General features: G+C 35.5%; 1 protein-coding gene and 1 pseudogene across 3 annotated transcripts in view; one reads left to right on the top strand and one right to left on the bottom strand.

The window, feature by feature from the left end:
• The window catches only part of NLGN1 (neuroligin 1), an 882,121-nt gene that overhangs the window by 4,305 nt on the left and 855,367 nt on the right, over window positions 1–22,449 (bottom strand). For all 3 annotated transcript variants that reach the window (XM_054700369.1, XM_054700368.1, XM_054700371.1), the window contains one exon: window positions 1,831–2,043. In XM_054700369.1, the coding sequence (XP_054556344.1) occupies window positions 1,831–2,043 (213 nt within the window). The remainder of the gene's footprint in view (window positions 1–1,830; window positions 2,044–22,449) is intronic.
• LOC119257294 (small nuclear ribonucleoprotein G-like) lies at window positions 17,517–17,742 on the top strand (annotated as a pseudogene).

The following is a 22,449-nucleotide window of genomic DNA, read 5'->3' as shown; positions in this document are numbered from 1 at the left end:
CTGTTTGCAGGTTGGCAGAATTAGCCTGATGAATTCAAGAGCATTTCCTAATCAAATCAGACAGCTTTATCAGTGGAGTTAGGCTTATTAGCACTAGATCAAACATAAATCCATTTCTCTGGTTTAGGCATGGACAAGATTTCCTTGAGGAGTATAATGAATGTTATATATTCAACAGTTTGCATAACCTCTTGCCACTGTTTACCAGGTCACACTAGATGAACAGCTATGCTAGCTGATGAACTAATTGATTCATCTATTCAATGCCAGTATTTTTCATTTTCTCTAGTTTTTTCAATTTTTGTTCAGTTTTCAGAACTGTATTTTTAATTTTTATTTTTTTTCTTTACTTTTGACTTTTTCGAATACTAGTTTTAACTGGCTGATGCTGATTTTGGTATCCTTTTTTGCTTTACATTTACAAAAATTTCAGAAAAAAATGGGAAGAATAACAATTGTCTTCCAATAACCCTAAGAAATTTGAACAGATCATCTAAAGGTAACCAAGACAAATATTGGCCTTAGTATAACCTAAGGCTAGAACAATCCAATCTGTTCAATTAAAAAACAAAACAAAAAATTTATTTCAAAAAAGATCAGAAGTTCTATGCAATTTGGCAATGTTCTTATATATGTCATTTTGTCATCTCTAGTCAGAACCTACTAATATAAATGAAAAGCTCTGTAAAGTATGTCTATTAATTAATTCTATAATAATATATGATTTTCCAAATATGTAACTCATTTGATGACTGTTCTTTTGAGATTCTACACACATACATCTTTGATACAAAAAATAAACATTCTATTCTGGTGTTCATATAATAAAGCTCACTCTTACAGAATAAGACACATCATGAAATATACCCAACAGTATATACTGTCTTAGATTTATAAATGACAATTTAATAGACTGGTAATATAAGATGTGTTATGTTAATGCATATTTTCTATTAATGTGTGTAAGAGAGAGAAAGTGGTGTTTTCGTACACTTCTCTAACAAAACACTTATGTTTTTGTGGCTATTTCAAGTTAATTATACAAGTAGAATGGATGACTAAATAATAGGAAAATGGGAGACCATCAAAAAAAAAAAAAGGTAAACCTTGGACAGGCAATTTGGAGAAAGTTTGTCAAGGTCAGAAAATGGAGACAAGAATAATATTTCCTGGGTTTAAGAAGCCTCTGTGTTCCATGCAGCTTTGCCAAGATTCAAGGATAAAAAAAACAGCACTTTGGGAGTTGAAAATAGAAAAAGCACAAATTTGAACATATTTTGCTTTTTAATCAAAAACTCTAGTAGTGACCTTGATGCATTGACAATTTTGGATCATGCATGCAAAATAATCAAACATCCATTCTCAACTCAGACTACAAGTGAAAATCACATTTTCAGACAAACTATTTTACAACTGCTTCCTATCATCTTACTAGTAAAGTGTCTTAAATGTCTATTGTCTTGAAAATAGATCATATACAATCCCTGCTTTAAAAAACACTTGTCTTTGATTTTGATTACTGAATAAACAGAGATGACACAACTGAACTTCTTTGATTTTCCTAAAAATCATCCTTTGGAGGAAAGAGAAAAATGGTAATGATAACTATTGTGAAGTGTGCTTGAAAGGGCATCTTTGCCAGGATCCAAAGAGACAGAGAAAAGAGTGTGACAAAATTTTAAACATGCATAGAAAAGCTGAAGAAACACTCTTAAGTAGTTTAACCTCACACTCAGTTTGAACAGAGAAATATATACAGAGCATCACATACTACCGATGGTGGTGGCATGCAGACACCAAAATTGTCAAAATTTGCAACCTGCATAATACCTTTGGTTGAATTGCTCCAACGGTTACCTTCAGAATAATGGGATAAAGTCAGCAGATTGACACATGAACCCCCAGCACCAGATCCAAAAACAGTGATTCGTAAGGGGTCACCACCGAAGAATCCAATGTTTTCACTAGTCCATCTTAAAGCCTGTATGAGATCAAGGAGTCCATAGTTTCCTTTTGCAGCCTGATCCCCTGTGCTCAAGAAACCTGAAAAACAGAAAAAGACACCTTAGAATATCCTTTTGAGTTGACATGAATCAAAGAGGCATTAAATTTAAGTACATTTGAAGCCAGTGTTCATCAAAGTGGATATCAACCAAATTCCTTAGTAAAAAATTATTTCCCACATGAATCAAATATTTATTTAAGAAAGATGTGCTGGGCCTCCCTAGTAGTGCAAGGCGTTAAGACACAGCCTATGAAGCTGTTCGCAACCTCTGCAGCACGAGTTTGATCCCCCAGCAGGCCAGGGAGCAACCCACATGGTGCAGCAGACCTCTCCTGCCTCGCTTGCTGCTCCCCTCAGCAGTGTACTTCGGTGGATCTGCCTGTTCTGTTCCCCACTCTGTCTCTAGTGGATCCTTTCACACCCCACACCTCTGGCCTGTACCCCAGTTCTTGTATGCATAAATAAATAAATCTTAAAAAGAAAAAAAAGAAAGATGCGCTTTCTTTTTTAGAGTTAGAGAAAATTTCAATCTCTATGTTTTTAGTATTTAATTTCTAGAAACATTAAGTTATATATACATAAATACACATATACACAAATATGTGTATGTATATACATACAGATGGCAGATATGTGTATACACACACATATGTGTCTGTATACACATATATGTAAGTCCATAGTATTTGGCTTAAAAAAGTGGGAAAGGAATATTCTGTGTTTATCAGTGCTTTTGCCGAGATACAGATTATTGTGGTCAGTTCATTGAGTCAAATTGATATGCACTTTAAAACAGAGACCATATTGAATATTAAGGAGCCACTCTTTGAAGACAGGAGACCTTGAATAATATTGAGGCATTCTTCTAGGGACTTGTGAATATGACTCAGAAAAATTTCTCATTAAGGATTTTTGCATTTTAAACATGAAAAGATTTAAAACTTTGAGATTAATACCTTAAACCCTTCCAGTTAAAAATACAACTGAAAATTCCATGTGCTAACTCTTATCTCCTTACTTATCAAGCCGAGTTAGTTCTTCGACATTTTATCTCTGTATCCTGATTTCCACTCATGTCATTGACTTTCTAGGTTCTCCTTTTCTTAGAATTCTGAAAGTCTTGTAGTTAGTCAAACTTACAATAAAAAAAGTTTATTGTCTGTCTAAAATACAGCAATAACTATGAAAATAAGTTATTTCCTTTTGGGGGAGGGAAACAGCATTCCCAGGAAAAAAAATTAATTATTCAGCTATTTAATGTACTTGCACCAGAAATGTAAAACCTCAAAACATTACTACTTTTTAAACTTAAGACTAACTTTGAAAATTCCTGATTATGTCAACAATTATTTCACCGGCTCATATATCTGCAATTGCGATTCCACTATTTATTCAAAGAATTTATTTAATAGCATTCTTCACACACCCCCCAAATTCATTCTATTGAAAATCATGCCCAATTTTCCTTTTTTTTTCCTTAAAGTATCATTGGTTTACAACACTGTATATTATTTAGGGGGAACATGTTTATACCTCTATGTGTTACCATACCACACCCACCACCAAAGCACCCGTAATTCTTCACCATAGACCACTGGGCTCCCTCCCTCATTTTCTCCCACCCCTACCTATCTCTCCTAGCAGTCTTGGTAGTTATCCAAATAGTGCAAAAACAGTGATTTGTAGGATAATGCACTCCCATGTTCATTGCAGTACTATTTACTATAGCTAAGTTATGGAAACAAATTTAAGTGCCCAATTCACAGATAAGTTACAAAGGGTGTGATCTGTATACAACATGGAATACAATTCCATTATAAAAATATATCATTGTTTTTATATGGAATTACTAGTTCTTGTTTTCTGTTAAATAGCTCATAAATAATTAAAATATCTTTTCTGAACAATATTCTGTTCTAATGGGGAAAACTGCTATTCCAAAATAAAATCCTCATAATCAAATGTGATTGTATTATTTCCATTCATTTCTCTTTGATTCAAAATGATATTTAAAAACTCTTCAAATCAGACACTTGGGAGTCTTTGTAGGGAAAAGGAACACATACACAGGGCCTCCCCGGTGGCGCAGCGGTTGGGCGCTGGGTTGCGAAGCTGCCCGCGGCCTCTGTGGCGCCGGTTCGATCCCCGGCTGCTCCCCGGCCACCAGAGGAGGGTCCTGCATGGCGCGCGGACCTCTCCTGACGCCCGCTGCTCCCTCAGCAGTGTACTTCGGTCCTTCTGCCTGCTCTGCTCCCCGCTCTGGCTCTGGTGAATTCTCTCACCCTCCCGCGCTTCTGAATCTACCCAGTGCATGTATAAAAAAACAAACAAACAAATAAATAAACATGCCTCTATAAAAACAAAAAAAAAGAAATTAAAAAAAAAGAACACATACACAATGCCATTTAGTCTTAGAAAGCAACGAAAGATAAAGTAAAAATAATTCTCTTTTGTATATATACTCTGGAAAACTCTCTGAAATGGTACTGACCTTAATGTTATATAACTTAGTGGTATTTAAAAACTGCATATCTTGGTGCATTTGTTTGCACCATTTATTTGTTTGTTGCTTGAGAGATAGTTTGCTTCTTTTTTTTTTTAACATTACTTTATTTTTATTTTTTTTTTAAATAATAGATAGTTTGCTTCTTAATGGCCCATCATGGCAAAAGCAATCTGAGTGACTGGTAAAGGCTTCTGATTTCTGGCAGTTGGACATAGGACATATAGTGGTGAGAAGAAGGTGACTGCCAGTAGATGCCTGGGAAGAAAAAAACCTATGGATGTTTCTCTGTGTTTTAGTCCCCAACTTCCCAATATTTTCACTGTCTTTAAGGTAAACAGGTGAGATTGATTCTATATTAAATTTATATTAAATTTTAACATTTTATGATACTTTCCTCAAATAGGAATAAATTATTTTAACCAAATCCTTCTGAATATAGAGAGTAAAGGATTAAAAAAAAAAAAAAAAGCCCTGATGTATTTAGCTCTGAAAATATGCGCACCATTCTCACTTCAAGAATGGCTCAAGACACTGGGGAGAAAGTATCCTCCCTAAACCCCAACTCCCACGCCATTTTCTCTATAATCCATCCAAACCTAAAACTGTTAATGTTCACACTACTAGGTCTCCATGTCAAGAAAAGCTTATCCAACATTCCCTGAATTAGATTATTGAGTACTTCTTGTCTAAGAAAATCTGGACAACAAACTGGTATCAAAACTGACAAAATTCCTGTGCTTTCTAGATAACTGTTCTCACAAAGTAGTAAAAAAAAGAAAGTAAGAAAATCTTCAGGAACTATACAGTTCAGAACTATACTACATAGCTTCAGAAATAATAAGGGCTATAAAATTTTTGTAAATTTCTGAAATATCTAATGCATACTTTGGTCATTCTCATTTACTCCCATAGTAACACATGTCCATGTGTGCTGTTTGTAATTTATAATTTGCCTATATATTCATTTCTCTTTATTTTCTCCAAACTGGATACTCAATTGTACTGGCCTTTGGAAGATCATTCTATACTTGTTTTCTGAATGAAAGCAGACATTGATATATCGTGACTGATATATTGCAATGGTCTCACACAGAGACCGACAATTATACTTAGTGAAATTGTCAAATTTAGTAAACTTAGTAAACTTTTCAAATGAAACAGAGCTATATGTCTTTTTTTTTTAATGGTAGTAGTGAAGTGGGATTCAAACGAGTAGTCAATCCGTGGAAAATTTTCATAGACATGGGATGGTTGACAGTAGATTTAAAGGGAGGAAAATCTTGCAGTATTATATAGGGACTACTTGAAAGAGGAAGACTCATGGAGCAGTAGGCTAGTCCAGAATATCAGGCCAGATTATTGTCTCAAGAACATAAAGCTTGAGAGACATTGGAGATTTTCTCAACAGTGTTGTAAAAACAGCACCAGACTGAATAGGACAACTTTAATGTATAAACAAGTGACTGCATGAGCAAGTTAGCCCTCTGAATTTTGGTTTCTTAATAAACACAGTAAAATTACCTAATCTGCAGTGATATTATTATTTCAAGAGATAATGTTTTTGGTGCACAAGAAACTGAATAAATGTTGGGTAAAAGTGTTTTGACTTTATAATATTTGATATTTTTCCTCATTATGACCTGCTTCATTAAAAAAAAAATCCTTTTTTGAAGAGAAATCTAAATTTCAAAATAATTAAAAAAAGAGCAGGTTTATAAAATTACAGAATTTTAAATATCAATCAATCAATCAATCAATGACCAATAGACAATAAAGTCCACCATAGAGGGTTTTCAAAAACTATTTTACAGAATGTAGTTTGCAAGAAATTGAATATACCTATGTTGTCATCTAAGTTTTAATCAGGAACTATGGATATTTGTTAATACATAAACATATTTAAGAAATCCTATTAAAGGTAAAAAGTGTTTGTATTTACTGTATGTAGTTCCTTAAAATTTATCTCATTCAATTGAGTTGTATTGAAATGAAAAGTTTTGTGAGCTAAGATTCTATTATTATTAAATAGAAGACACTGTGTCTTGATTTGCTGATCACTCATTAATTTACAATAGTTAGCAAAATTGCTAACAAATATTAGTAGCACATATGTTTAGCCCGTAGAAGAAATGCAGAAAGAAAAGGGAGAAGTGATATATGAGTAATTCTTTTTTTTTGAATTTTAACAAATAATTTTATTTAGAAGAAGTTTGTTAAACATAAGAAATGCTAACATTCTAATTTTTTATTTGTACTTTAATTGTAAGCTTGAATAAAATACAGTCATATGCATCTTTTAAAAGAATCATATATTATAAGATATAACATTATTGCTAGAAAAAACAGATAATGTAAAAATTTTGCTAATAACAAATATGAGTAATCTGACCATTATAAAACAGTCAGTAGCAGTCAGCTACACATAGGAAAGAGATGTGTTCTTTACTCTTATACTAGCGAGCCTTGAGAAAGAAGCCAATAAAAAGGGAAAGTATGGGAGATAATGTCTGGGTATTGCATGATTCTTATCCGAAACAAATATTAAATTCATCACATATTACTAGGTGAAATTAGATATGAGAATAAATTTTCTCTAGTCCTCAGTGTATCTTCATTCATTCATTCATTTCATATCATTATGAAATCTATAATAGGGAGCCTAATACAATTGGAATACAATTTATTCTGGGGGTCATCATTCTTTTAATATTATTATTTGGGTGCTAAAATTGCCCCATCCTTGGCCAATGAGACCCTCTCCAAGCAGGCCCTTCTGTCATTTGGACCGGCCCAGGTCCTTTTCATCTTTGAGACAGAAATACCTATAACTTACTAACACATGGCCAATGAGACCCTCTCCAAGCAGGCCCTTCTGTCATTTGCACCGGCCCAGGTCCCTTTCATCTTTGAGACAGAAATACCTATAACTTACTAACACAAACACAAAGACACATACACAACAAACAAAACCAACCAGCAACAACAAGTCTATAACTACCAAAGCTAAATTATATTTAGTGATTTAGAGTTTGTGAAGTATGAAAAGAGTATGGTAATTTGAGTTACCTGATGATGCCATTAGAATAAAAGAAAGGCGGTATCCTTTTTGGTGGTGTAGAGGTTAAAGTCTCAGTGCTATCAATCTATTGCCAGGCACTGTGACATGAGTTTGATCCCAGGCCAGGGAGCTACCCACATGGCACAGCAGACCACTCCTGCCTCACTTACTGCCCCCCTCAGCAGTGTATTTCAGTAAATCTACCTGTTATGTTCCCCACTGTGTCCTATCACACCCTGCAACTCTGGCCTACACCCCAGTTCTTATATGTATAAATAAATAAAAATAAATAAAACAAAGGCATTGAGGAGGGTTGGGAAAAACTCCTTCCTTCAACACTATTTTTTTATTTAAATATTTTATTTTATATAATTCTTGCATCTTTTTTCATCTTTGCACAATGTATGCATTTTCATTTTGGTTATATTCCCCATACAATTGCACCCTCCCCCTTATTTTGACTCTAGTCCTTCCTTTCCCTGCCCCTTCCCCCTGTAGTGTGTCTCTGGTTTATAGTTGCTTGTTGATTTTGATTTTTACTTTGTATTGATTAGTCTTTTTCCTGGTCTCTTATTTAGGTTTTCTAAATTCCTGCTGAGTGAGACTATCAAGTATTTTTCTTTCTGACTTATTTCGCTGAGCATGATCCCTTCTAGCTCCATCCATGTTGCTGCAAACTGCATGTGTTTATCTTTTTTAATTGCTGAGTAATATTCCATGGTGTATATATGCCACATCTTCTTGATCCAGTCATCTATTTTTGGGCATTTGGGTTGTTTCCAAAGCTTAGCTATTGTAAATAGTGCTGCTATAAACATAGGGGTGCAGGTGCTCTTTGGAGTTGATGTTTCTGTGTCCTTTGGGTAAATACCTAGGAGTGGAATTGCTGGATCATATGGAAGCTCTATGTTTAGTAGTTCCTTCCTTGAACACTTAAATACAGTTTGGAAATTGTAAAATGTAGGAAAAATGTATACAAAATGATTTAGCACCCAATCTCTGGGTTTAAATTCAAACTGAGTTGTTGTTGCCCTGTAGTCACTGGTATAGTGGTCTCTCTCCCTGAATAACCAGAACATCTTTGTGTTCTGAAACTTAAGCTATTTATCATTGAAAAAATATGCCATGAAGTAGTCAAGTATTCAATAACAAATGGCTGAACTTCCTACTAGGACTTTTATCATCATGCTCTTTTGCCTGTTGGAAGAGGTAGCTAAATGAACTTGGCCTTTCATTTGATTGTCAGAATGCCCTCGGAATGACAGAATAGTAATACACACTATGTTCAATACATTTAACATACACCTGTGATTTTTGAATGAGAATTTTCTATTCACAAAAATATAAAAGTACTATAATAATCTTAAATATTATCTTTATATAACAAAAGTCATAAAAATACTTTAAGTCATTGCAGTGAGAGGAAGTCACATCACTCTCACTGACAGATTCTTCTGTGGAGAGTGCCATTGTTCTTTAGCTTGTTTAAATGATCTACTCTGTTAGTCTTCAAATTTCAGTGTAAATGTTGTTGTTGAGAGACTTCAGATATGGCCCACCTCCCTCCAAATGCAAAGCCTACTCTGGACATTTTTGTGTAAGTATGTACCAGCATGGAGTTATAATTATATATTTGACCCTATTTCTAGATAAGACACAGTGCCACACACAATAGGTATACAGTAAATACGTATGGGGTGACTATTTCAAAGTAATTTTGAGTCCAGAAAAAGTGGTTGAAATGTATAAGAACTAATTAGTGATTTATTTTTATGCATAACCTACACACACGGTTGTTGGACTATCTTTTGTTATTTAATGACAAAACAATGTGGCACCATTCAACTTTATGTAAACACAATTATTAATAAGAACTAAATGTCCACAAGATAAATCTAGTGAAAATGCTTTTTTCATCTTTCACAATTATCCATGATAATAGTGATAATAATTAGATCAGAAGGTAAAATCCGAGACTAGTGTAAGTATTCTATAATAAATGATCTAGAATCATATGCAGAAAGAAAAAGTCTCAGGTTAGAAGTTATGAAATCTGCAATACTCTAAATTAACCAGATCTCTGATAAAGCTTGAGAGAGAATCCAAATTTTTCACCCACAATTTTTAAATGACAAAGAGTTCTTTTAAAAAGCCAACTTTTCCTATGAAGTTTCAATTAGTATTTCATTAAAGACAAGCTTGTGAACCTAGATTCAGGCCATATGGTATACATTTGGAGCAGCTGTTAAGTTTACATAAAGGTACTAGAACCGGGACCTGAAATATCCTGAGGCAAACCGCTGATTCTAGCAGCCTACTTCTCAACACCAGCAGCTAATCTCACAGAATCTTGTTTATTAATGCCAAAGGGACAGATGATAGTTCTTAATTAGATGGTAACAATAAATCTACCTAATATTGACAACTGGAATAATTTTTTTGTTTTTGTTTTTGGGCTCTACTCAAACCTAAGCCACATGGTGATACTGGCCTTTCCAAGCTATTGGAAGCATTGTTCAAAGCCCCAAATCTATTGCTGTGTTAACCAGTGATCACTCACCAAAGAGAAAATAATTAACATAATTTGGCCTTCAGTTAGAGGAATTTTTCAAAAGTTTTCCTAGCCCAGCAATTCCTACAGTAGCTAATGTAGATCTTTAGTTCAGAGGGTCATGGAATGCTGTTCGATAGCGAAGGAAATATTGAAACATGTAGAAGGTCAATTTAGAGGAAGCAGTGATCTGAATCTCCCCAGGGTGCCCTCACATTAAGCTCAGATTTGTAATTGAAAATAAATCTTTCTTGTCTGGGTGACAATTCTGAGGTCTTATCCTGGGTGTAGTTTTCACTAAGCATTATATTTTCCAGCTTGAAGTTGCTGTCCTTTTCAGCCGATTTGACCTGTAATGCCACTGTTGGATGTAGGCTGCCAAGTGATTAGCTATTCAAGAAAAAAGTGAAACTAATCTCTGTATTAATATACATGAAGTGAAATGAGAATCAGAGACTCGAAGGTACATCGGCTGATGTTACAAGCTGTGCAGAGAGGCATACTCCCCCAGATCCAGTAGCAGAATCAAACCCCAGAGAGGAAGGGTGACATTTGGCAGAGGTGGTGCAAGAGACAGCTGCCGTGGGTTGAAGTGACAGCTTGATTTTCTAGTGCTTTAATGTAAAGAGTAGTCCTTCTTCAGAATAAAAAGAGCATCCTGTTATTATTCCACTTAGTAAAAAGGCACAGAAGTGCAGAAATCTATTTTTTTCTTTCACATTGAGAATTGAAGAGGAGCTATGTTGAAGAAAGGGTATATATGACAAGGGTATATATATATATATATACACACATATTAATTTGCTAACTTTACAAAGCACTTCCACATCAACTTGAGATTACTGAGTGTAGGGTAGAGAAAATGTCAGGCTTTTCTGCCCTTCCGCCATCAGGATAGATGATGGATCCTTGTCCTGAATGCATGCCTGATGGCGGGCACCTGGAATAGGGTGTGGGCCTAGGTAGATGGGATTCAGCTGAGCTAAGACTGTGCTTTTAAGGGCGGCATCACGGGGGGACGCGAGCAGCACCAGTAGCAGCAGTAGAAGCAGAAGCCGAAAGAGAAGCCGAGAAGCAGCAGAACGCCAGAGAGCCCAGATAGAGTAAAGATTTGCTGGGGGCTGGGAGGCCTGCCAGCCTCCCAGCCCCCCAGCCAGCATGCCTGCCTGCCATATGCCTGGTGAACCCCAAATAAAAAACCTGCAAAACTACTGAGGACTCTGACTCCTCCTTTACCCGGTCTGCATGGGATCAGAAAACCTGCCCTGTGGTCCAGTCCTGACCTTTACACTGAGGGACCTTCCCTCTCTTAGAAATCTCTTCCTTCTCATAGTGAATCAGGTAATCTCTGATAATCCACTAGGTACATACTCTTAGCCAGGTACTCGCCTAGTTATTCAATACATAAAGCACAATAAGAAATGTTCCATGTTCTCAAGAGAGTCAATGTTGGGGCCTCCCTAGTGGCGCAGGTGGTTGAACGCAGTGCTGTGAAGCTGTCTGTAGCCTCTGCAGTGCCAGTTCAATCCCCGCTGGCGGCGGAGCAACCCACATGGTGCAGCAGACCTCTCCAGTCTCACCCGCTGCTCCCCTCAGCAGTGTATTTTGCCAGTCTGCCTGTTCTGTTTCCCGCTCTGTCTCTGGTGACTCCTCTCACCCTCCTGCACATCTGGCATATACCCTGGTTCTTGTATTAATAAAATAAATCTTTAAAAAAAAAAAAAGAGTCAAGGTTTAGTCTCACATCACCTGAATGTATCCCTTAGCCTTCCCGCAATTTTTCATAATGTATGAAAAAGTTTCTCTTGACTCTACCTATTTAATCAGAATTTCTGAGGGGAAGGGCCCAGAATTTCTTCGTGTAGAATCTGCCCTTTTAACAAATTTCCAGATGATGTTGATACACACTAAAATTTGAGAACTCAGATGTTTTTAAAAATTATTAAGAATGTAAGGAATTCCTAGCAAAATATTGGGGCTGGAAGGAACTTTCATAAATTAGTGCAATCAAGTCTTACAGATGAGAAAACTGAGGATCAGAGAGGAAATATAAATCGACTGAGGGTCACCCAGCTGATTAGGATGCCAGTTTTCCTGTCTTGTAAGTCCAATGCCTGTCAAGAATAAGAAATAAATTGTGAATTTCTTTACCCATACAATTTACCACATTGTTCTTTCTCCTTCTGCCTTACTAATCAACTGTTCCTATGTTATAATGTTGTGTGTTATGGGATTATAGTGGTGAAAGCTTGGTATATGAAACTATTTACTCTGTCGACCTTTCTCCCAATCATTCACACACAACGATTATAGACATGCAAGGGTATTTTCCCATGCAAAAAATCAGTTCTCTCTCTCATAACAGCAACAAAAAATATAGGAGATCTAGACTATCTACCTTTATTATTTTTTCTTGCAGTTAAAAATGCTGATCTTTGTAAACATTTTATCCAAATATTTCCAAAAGAAATGGAAAAACAGGATTTTTAAATCACAAAGCAATAAAATCCTAATCTTACTTTTAAAGTTCTATCTACCTTGAGGGGAAAATGTTCTCCTACAAACTAATTATATTATTCTCTTTGCGAGGAAATTCTTTGCAGAGCTGAAATATCTGTGTAGTGTAAGCCAGTTTCTTTTCCTTCTGTACTCAAAGAAGATGGAAAACATCTGGCAGATTCTCCTGGCAGGATATTCAAGGAAAGCTCTTCAGGCAAAATCATTCTGTTCATTTTGTCTTTGTTTTACAGAACTGTTCTCCAATACTTATATAAATGAATAAATACATAATATAGATAGATATTTGTTGATCAAAGCCAAGTTACAGTAGTTTAATTTACAATTTATTTAAATAAAGTCAATTATAACAAAAGCAATATTGCAAGTTCTGCAGAAAATAATTTGCTCTTTAGGTTTCCCTCCTCTTATTCCTGCCAAGAGAAATATCATTCTGCAACATACCAAGAAATTTTTTTGGGGGGTTACCTAAGAAGAAAGGCTCTCATGTATATTGCAATTCATCAGCTTTGCACAGGTGTCACAGGTTGCCCATAAACAGAGCTAACTCTTGGTGAGGAAACTGTGATGAAACAAAGGAGTGGACCTGCAGGGGGCACCCTTTACTAACTTACACAAGGGTGCCTCCTTTGGAGTTACTGGCAGCTGACCCAGGAGATCCCCAGTAAGCTTTGGGCAATTGTTCATCATTACATTTGTGTGCAAACACTCTAGGCATTTTTTTCCTAGATGTTGAGAGAAGGCTATTCCAACATTTTACAAAGAAAAACAATACTAGTAAAATATTGTACACTACAAATTGATCCATTATTCAATGAAAACCAAGAAAGCCTTTTTATTTCTGTGAATGAACCATTTCTGTAACAATTTTACTTATACAAAAATAGTATTTTTCCATTTTATACATCATTTCCTTTGGTTAAACTATTAAGTTGTTAAAAATATTTTTGTTAAAAATATTTAGAGTGGGTTGATAGTGTTATCATCACAGATGAAGACTTCCATCAAAGCACCCATGGGGCTGCTTGATCAAACATGGTCAGCACCAGTCCCAGGGGTAGGTGTGGCACCAGAGCAAAACTCCATCCCCTACTTAGCTGAGCAGGTAGAGTCATACTGTACTCAAGATCACAACAGAAAAGTCCCTTCCTTATTAAAAACAGCATGTCAGATTCTGACCTCAGAAAGCTCACGCAGGAGAACAAGTATGGCTTTGAGGGAGAAGAGGTGATAAATATTTGATTATCTATACACCATAGGTCACGGTCGCTCCTTTCCCAGAGCTGGGTCTTTGGTTCTTCTTAAATTATTTATGTTCAGAAGTAAAGAATGTTGACTTCTCAAACTCAGCTTTGAGACCTGTTACCAAGTCTGCTTCACTAACATAACTTCCGTCTCCTTTTTCCCTCAGTCTTTTTGATTAAGGAAGTGTTCATTCCTTTCTTTCCAGCATCTTCCTCTAGGCTTTCAGTTAAGCCAGTTTTCTTCTACTTGTGTTTCCTGGGCCACCTTAGATTTTTCTCTGCATCAGATTCTCTTTTTCTTTCACAACACTTTCCCCTGAACACAAATAACTCCCTTAATTAAAATTAAATAAATAAATAAATAAATAAATAAATAAATAAATAAAATTCAGGCAGCTCTTTGCCCACCTGTGGCTATGCAGGTGTCTCTCTTTTTCATTCCCCTTTTCATAGTAAATCTGTCCTTTTAAAATGCAAAATAAATAAACAAAATAAAGTTCAATTTTGATCTATATATTTATTTCCACAAAAAATATGAACCGATCTATGATTTTAGGAATGCCTGGCCTATTATAGAGCAATTAATTATGGTGATTAGTTCTATGTACTACAGCTAGAATTTATTAAGAACCATATATTATACTAGGAAACTGCATGCTAATTTTTGCATGCCATGTTTCATTTAATCTATATAATAGCCCTGATGATTAGATAAGGATTTGAGGTCACCTAGTGAGTTAATGACAGAGTAGGACTTAAAGACTGTCCATACCCAAAAAAGTGCGCACTTAATATTTTGATAAAGAGGTGTGCCTTTGTGTCTGATCATTTTTTAAAAAAAATATTCTTCTACCCTAACAACCTAAAAGATGACTTTTTTCTGGACTTCTAAGCATCTCTCTTCTGAACACTTAACTTTTTTCTCCCTTAACAAATCATCCAGCCGACATAACCTCCTTCTATTCCTTGATAATATAATCATCTCCTTTCCAGAGGTCACACACTGGAACAAATGCATGACCCATTTGTGACAATGAAACACAGCAGCCTCCTTCTTATAATACAAAGGCACAATCAGAGAAGAGAAAAATAACTAAGCAAAAAAGGGAAGGTGAGAGAAAACTCCTCTGGTTTTAAACATTACTCAATAGAAAATTTGTCTTTCATCAAAAGTATTTCCTGGCTAATGACTTGTGGTTTCTTCAGCCTTCCTTTAAGTAGAATAAAGCTCACTTTTCATAAAGTAGGTAAGTGGATAAAGTACTCATTCAATTGTACATTAATTTTAAAGGGAACATGAACTAGCTTCACTGGATATGAGCACTCATTGCACAGGAATTGGCTGTCAGTCAGAGTGCCTATGGGCAGAACTGTCTAGTTATTTCAAGAAAGGGTCAAGTTCCTTGGCCATGCAAGTTAGAGACTGGCATTGGATCTTTGCCCTGGGTGCAGTCTAGTCTTCACATCTTTCATCTAGTGCTGTTTGGTTCTTTTGGGGGTATAGCTCTCTTAATTATATTCAGAATAAAGTTCAATTCAAAGGAAAATTTATTGGAGCTCATGACAGGCACAGAACTAAGCATTGAGTTTTAGAGAGGCATGGAAATAAGCAATACATGAATTAGAGCACTGCATTTTAACAAAAACGAAAGAAGAAATGTAGTTGTCAGGTTATCATCGTCCACAAATGGAATGATGATGTAATATAAAAAGTGAGGAAAGCAAATCTTTACAAATACATTTAGACACATTTCTGATATCTAGAAATTAGGACTTCAATGGGTCAACATTTTATTCAGGATCTAAGGCTATACTCTTAAGAGACAAATGAACTGACACAATAGTTATTTTAACTTTAGGATTCTTACAACTCTCATTTGAAACTTTTAGTTGTATGTAGGACTGTCACAAGTCTCCTGAGTATGAAGAAGTCATAGAGAAAGGGACAGAGAAGCAAACAACAGTGTGGACTTACATGAATAACTATAGTATAAAGATTGCATATTGGATCACAGTGTTTATTTTTGGTTTTAACACCCCTCACTATAATCAGACATATAATTTCTATATTAAAATTGTTTATTATGCTATATTACTCTAGAATACTTCTAAAAATACCGTAAGACTTCAATAAATGTTTGCTGAATTGGTACTATGCATATTTATTGTGGATACTCTCTATAAATAATTACGTGCATGGCTTTTTTCCACAGTAGGCTATAAACACTTGAAGGAGATTGAGGGGAAAGTAAAAGAACTTTTTTGTTTCCACCACCAATACTTTAGCAAACAGCAGGCCATATGTTCAAATTTATTGCATGAAAGACAGTCTAAGTCTTGTTATCATTTCTTCTTAGCCAAAATGGGATATTAGCTCTACCATTATTCCGCACATCACCTCATTAATGATCTAACTGAGCTCCACTTGCAAATTGGAAGGTAGAGCTAGAAATCTGGTATCTACCAGTTGTGAAGCTGAACTGATTGTGCAGTGATCCATATTACTAGTTAACATAACCAAAATGAATGAATTAGTCATGTCTGTTCAGCTTATTTCTGGTGTACAGACATAAATAATGGCCCATGGATTATTTTTCTTCCCAAGAGAATGTAATTTACCTACATCATATATGTGCAAATTTCCAGGCAGATTCACAGACACTTTTAGTTTAGTCCATATTTGAATAGGGTCAGACGCTGGAGAAAAGCAGAGTAGTAGCTATCACTGTGTGGCCTAAAATGTCTAGTCTTTCTCAGTCAGGGAGGTTTTCAGCTGAAAGGACCGCTAGTGGTTTCGGAGATAGCTATAATGGCCTGTTGGCTTAGGCTGTCTATCTCATCTCTGTGTTAGTCCTTGATTGGTGTATGATGAATGCAAGCTGGTCTAGCTGACAGCTGTCTACTACTGAGGGCTACAGATAACTGTAAGTAAAGTGAAAAGACTGGAGAGACTGTTCAACTGCACCTATCAAATCATTTAGATGAGGAATCTGAATAAAAGGTAGAGTGGTTAGATAAAGGCCAGTCAAGAAACATCTGTCACAAGACTGTCTATAAGGCTTTTGAGAGACAGACACTGAATAGAGAACTGGAGGTGGGTTTTTTCTCTCAAAGACATCAAAGTTACCTTCTGCTATACAAAGATAAAGAAACCACACTTAGAGGAAACTCACTGAGGGGAAGCTGTTGAGATCAGGGATTACTTTTACAGTCTCCTGACTATGTGCACCTACACCTCTAGGTTTAAACATGATACTTTCTCAATAAATGGACTTGAATTGAAAATGGACTCTGTTTTGTCAAGGTTAGGTACCTTTGATAGTGGTCTCCAAGTAATGTCAATTAGGTTCCATATTAGGTAACATTTTTATAAAATAAGAGACTTTTTGAGGCACACAACAGATTATCAATGTGAAAAGTAATTTGTTTGAATATTTACAAAACATGAACTGATCAATATGTTCTTAGAGAGAACTTATAAAGTTTACTTTAAGGAAAAAGTTGGAGATATAATCTGCAATATCAATAATATTTACTAGTAATATCAAGAATTTGGATGCCTGGCCTCCTATGGAAATGTGAGGGAAGCCACAGATGTCATGTGCAGATAACTTTGAGCTCAAGGCATAGAAACCATGAGCAAAGTTTACCCTCCCAAGTTGAAAAAAAATTTCAGACAAGAAATTATCTTTGAAATGAAGTGGTGACAGGCATGCCCAAGGAATACCATGAATATTTGATGCCTTTATGAATCTAGTGATGGATGAATGTGTAGAGGTGGCAACTCACAGACAACAGAACAATTCTGGAATGTTGTTAATGCAAGGACAGAGCATCATTATGTCAGAAGCCTTGGAATGAGAATAAAAAGTGGCTGTGTCCACCAAAGAAATCAATAGCTTCGCCATCTCCCTTCTGTACAGTATCTTTCTACTAGGATATAAAAAGCAGGTCATGTATATTTTCTTATTGAACTGTTTTTAATAAACTTTTGTTAAAAAAAGAATTGGGAAGCAATTTCATCATCACTTTATAGAATTTATTTATAGAGTTAATTATGTTACTATCATTGCTGTGTGATTAGAGATCACATTCTTTTTCTTCAATGTGTTTAATTCCAGGTGAAAATAATAAACTAAGAACATTTTTCCAAATGATATTAGCAAGGAAAAAACAGAAGAACATGTTTTAAAATCAGTTAAATACTAATATTTAGGAGCTATAGTACACATGTTCCTCCACGAGATTTTAGAAATGGTAGAAAGGACTGCTTAGTATTCTGTTGCCTTTTCCCATAATCTAGACAGACAGTTTAAGCCATGTTTTGTATATTAAACAACAACAGCTATGTGAGGGAATTAGTTTTAAAAAATAGTAGTAGCAGTTGCTTCTTGAACTAAAAATCACAGTGACTCTAAATGCCATTCTGAAAAAAAAAATATGAGTGCTATTAATCTACACTTTCCAAATGGAATCTGGGGAGATTAAGCTACTGCTGGCTGCACATCTGTTACACAAAACAGCTGCATTACAAGGGTATAGATTAAAATAGAAATAGATGGGGTAGATGCACTTTTGGCTCCAGAACATCCTTATAAAACACCTAGTCACACACAGTCTCCCTCTAATTTTCTAGCAACAATTTAAATAAATACAAGATGTCAGACAATAGTCCCAGTTCAGGGAAAAAAGGGCTTCAATTCCACCCAAGTTAATTGAGGCTAGAATCATTCCTGCGACATCTATGGCAATTTCACATTGGTGCACTTCAATTAAGGAATAATAAGAGTGCAAAGTAATTTATACTCATAGATTAGATGTCGTCTGTGAAAAATTACCGATTAACTCAAAGGCGGCCTCCAGAGTGCTCACCAAGCATTTTAATGGGGGTCTTTCTGCCACCTCTTGTCCTCATATCTGGTCAGAAACCAGCAACAGTCTAAATTTGCCTTTGAAAAGAACAATATACCTATTTTACACATCTATCAGTTTCTCTTTTAAAAAAATTCCCTAACCACAACTGTTTTTTTTTTTTTTTGCAGTAATAGTCAGTTTTAGTCATCTCCTATTTTTCTATAATTTTATCTACACTTTTTTATTTTGTTTCAATTCTAGTTTTTCTAAGCTTTAAAGGACATTTTATTCAGTAAATTAGCAAGAGAAAAGTTTTTGGAGGATAACATTGCTATTCAAATATTGTTTTATGTATCTACCTCAATAATCATACATAACTCTCCACAATGAGAAAATGTATGTTAATAGTACAGTGAGACCAGATTCTTAATTACTGTTTACCCCAAATGAAAATTTTAAGTCTTAGTAGATGATGATGATCATGTAGAAAATTTTGTGCATAATATTTGACCTTTTCAAGTTCTCCACAAATTAAGCAGGAGGATTATCACTTGATTATCTGTTTTCAAATCAGTACTTTCTTAAGTGTCTAGAGATATGTCTAAGAAACATTGAAAACAAAAGATGAAAAATGGCTTTATTGAAACCATTACTCCCTTACCCTCTTCAGCTATTGTCTGAAGAAAAACAAACTGAAGCATAAAGAAAACACATTTCTTTTTTTGAGAAAGAAAGTGGCCTTTCAATTATTAGTAATTTATTCTTAGAGGTAAAAGGCCCAAATCAAACACAAATGAAGCAAGTTGACTTTTTTCTTCCCCTGTGGTGACAGAAGTGTCAGAGTTTGTAACTATTAAAGTCAGAATGTTTGGTCTCAATTAAGTCAGTTCTCCCACTTAGTATTGGTGTGAATTTGGAGTGAACATTTTGACTTCTGTGAGTCAGTATTCTCTGAAGTATGGTGCCACCCCTCAATAGATGATTGGGACTAAGTTTATTAACAGATGTTGAATTTGTGTAGCAAGTGCAATTGTCAATTTGCAGGGTACTTTTCTAGTAAGTAGAAATTCTAAAATGTCTCTATCTGTAACAATATCTCAGGATCCTTTTCTAAAAGTAAGGAATCACAGACACTGCTATTGGTGAGAGCCAGCAAGCAATATCACCAAACTAGTATGACTTTCAGGGTAAGTTTAAAAAGAAGATAAGTCAGAAAAAAAGTTAAAGAGGGAACTTTAAGGAGAAAAAAGGCAAATGAGTACTAGTCTAGCTAATTTAATAGTAGGTAAATTTTTTTGCGTTTATAATAGTTAAAACATGGTACTGGATCAGTTTTAGAAGTCTTGCTTCGTGGCAGTTGCTTATTTCCATTGCTGACACTGTCTATTTAAACCTATTATTGTCATAGAGGCTGAATCTCTAACCTGCCCACCCATGAGCCTGAAAATCCATGTTAAGTCATTCTGTGACCCCTGGATCTGGAAGAAAGATGTGTTTGAAAGGAGAGATTCAAATAGGATATCCTTCCTTGCAGCAAGGGGTATCAAAGCCATAGGCAGAGGACATTAATTTTGGTGGTTAATAGAAATGTCTATATGTGAATATTTTAAATACAGTCACTAGGAACTGTTTAGATATTCTGTTCAGTCTTCATAAGATTTGTGAATAAAACTGGTATGTGATTAAACAGCCCCAACATACTCTTTTTCAACTTTCCCTCAAACAATAAGAAATACACAGAGAAATAAAACATTTTAAAATTATAATTCAAATAAAGACTGAGAGTTAAACTATGACAAAATTCTTGAAGGACTTGGAACTAATCATAAAGTTGACCATGCTGGATTCTTTCAAAAACTTAACACCATTAGATCATTTAGAATGTACACAGCAGTGTAAGCAGTTTATAGATCTTGACTCATTTCATCCTCATTAACCCTATTAAGTCAGTATTACTAATATAAGTTCAAAAATCACACAGCTGGTTAGCAGGGCAGCCTGAATTTGAACTCGGATGTACTGAATCCAAAGTCCAAACTCAAAACCCATGTACACTGCTACTGTAGGAAAAAAACAAAACAAAACAAAAACTGGTTAAACAGTAATTCATGGAATGGAGTGTGCAGTTAGCACTGCACCGAGATGGGTATATTGCTATGCTTATGGTTTATTATCTGTATCCTTGAAAACCTAAGTTTCCAAAGAAAAGAGCTACACTAATTTTGTTATTTTACATAGGATCAGTGCCACAAAGGTATTATATATTTTTTTAAAGGTTTATTTATTTATGCATACAAGGGCTGGGGTACAGGCCAGAGGTGTGGGGGAGAGGATTCACCAGAGACAGAGTGTGGAACAGAACAGGCAGATTGATCAAAGTACACTGCTGAGGCGAGACAGGAGAGGTCTGTTGCACCATGTGGGTTGCTCCGCGGCCAGCGGGGATCCAACCCTCACTGCAGAGGCTGCGGACAGCCTCACAGCACTGTGCTCAACCACCTGTGCCACCAGGGAGGCCCATATTTTTTATTGATACATCAGTGTGTGATTTCACCTTGGCTAGGAAACTGTTTCTAAAACTCCTGGCTTAGTAGTTAAAAGGCAGTGCCTGATTGGACATCTATTTTTCTAATGCATGAGAACTGCTTTTTAAAATTTTAATCAAGGATATCCAGAAGCACAACAGATATATGGAAAAATGTTCATTGTCTCTTTTAATAACTAAGACGTAGGTTGGAACCACGAGATAGTATCACACATCACTGAGAATGGCACATATTAAAAAAAAAAAAAACAAAACAGAAATAAGTACTAGAAAAGAAGTGGAAAAAAGAACTCTATTACACTGTTGGTGGGAATGTAAACTGATAATTTTGGGAAAAAATTTACCTTTAAAAATTAAATATGGGGCCTCCCTGATGGCGCAAGTGGTAGAGTCTCAGCACTATGAAGTTTGGACAGCCACTGCAGCACGAATTTGATGCCTGGCCAGGAAGTTAATCCACATGGTGCAGCAGACCTCTCCTGTCCTGCCCACTGCTCCTCTCAGCAGTGTATTTCAGTCAATCCACCTGCTCTGCTCCCCACTCCGTCTCTAGTAAATCCTCTCACACTCTTTAACTTCTCCACACCTCTGGCCTGCACCCCAGCTCTTGTGTGCATAAATAAATAAATCTTTAAAAAAAACACTAAATATGGATCTACCGTATGACTCAGTAATTCTGTTTTTGGTCATTTATCCACAGAACATGAGACTATCAAGTTACATGCTCTACAGGGATCATTGCTGCACTGTTTACAACTCCTAGGCCATGGAAACAACCTGTATGCCCACTGACAGAGGATTGGATTAAGAAGATGTGATATATCCACAAAATGGACTGTTATTCAGCCACAAGGAAAGATAAAATATTGCAATTTGCAGCAAAATGGAAGGAGTTCAATGAAATTATGTATAATGAAGTAAGTCAAAATTACAAAGGCAAATATTAGGTATTTACATCACAGACAATTCAGTGAAGAAAAATACTTAGGAAAACCAATGGACATTAATAAGCAAAATGACTTTTCTGCAATTAAGAGGGAAGAGGGAATGAGAATACAAAGGAATATAAGAAAAGGTGGTATGATAAATGAGTGAGAGGTAGATAAATACAAATGATAGGAAGTCAAAATAAGTAGTGCACATTGTGAACAGGAAAGCAAAAATAATAA

This window comes from Talpa occidentalis, unplaced genomic scaffold (genome assembly GCF_014898055.3).
Source record: "Talpa occidentalis isolate TD23 unplaced genomic scaffold, MPIMG_talOcc4v2.1 talOcc4.4, whole genome shotgun sequence".
NCBI lineage: Eukaryota > Metazoa > Chordata > Mammalia > Eulipotyphla > Talpidae > Talpa > Talpa occidentalis.
This window is presented reverse-complemented; position numbering and strand designations above follow the sequence as displayed.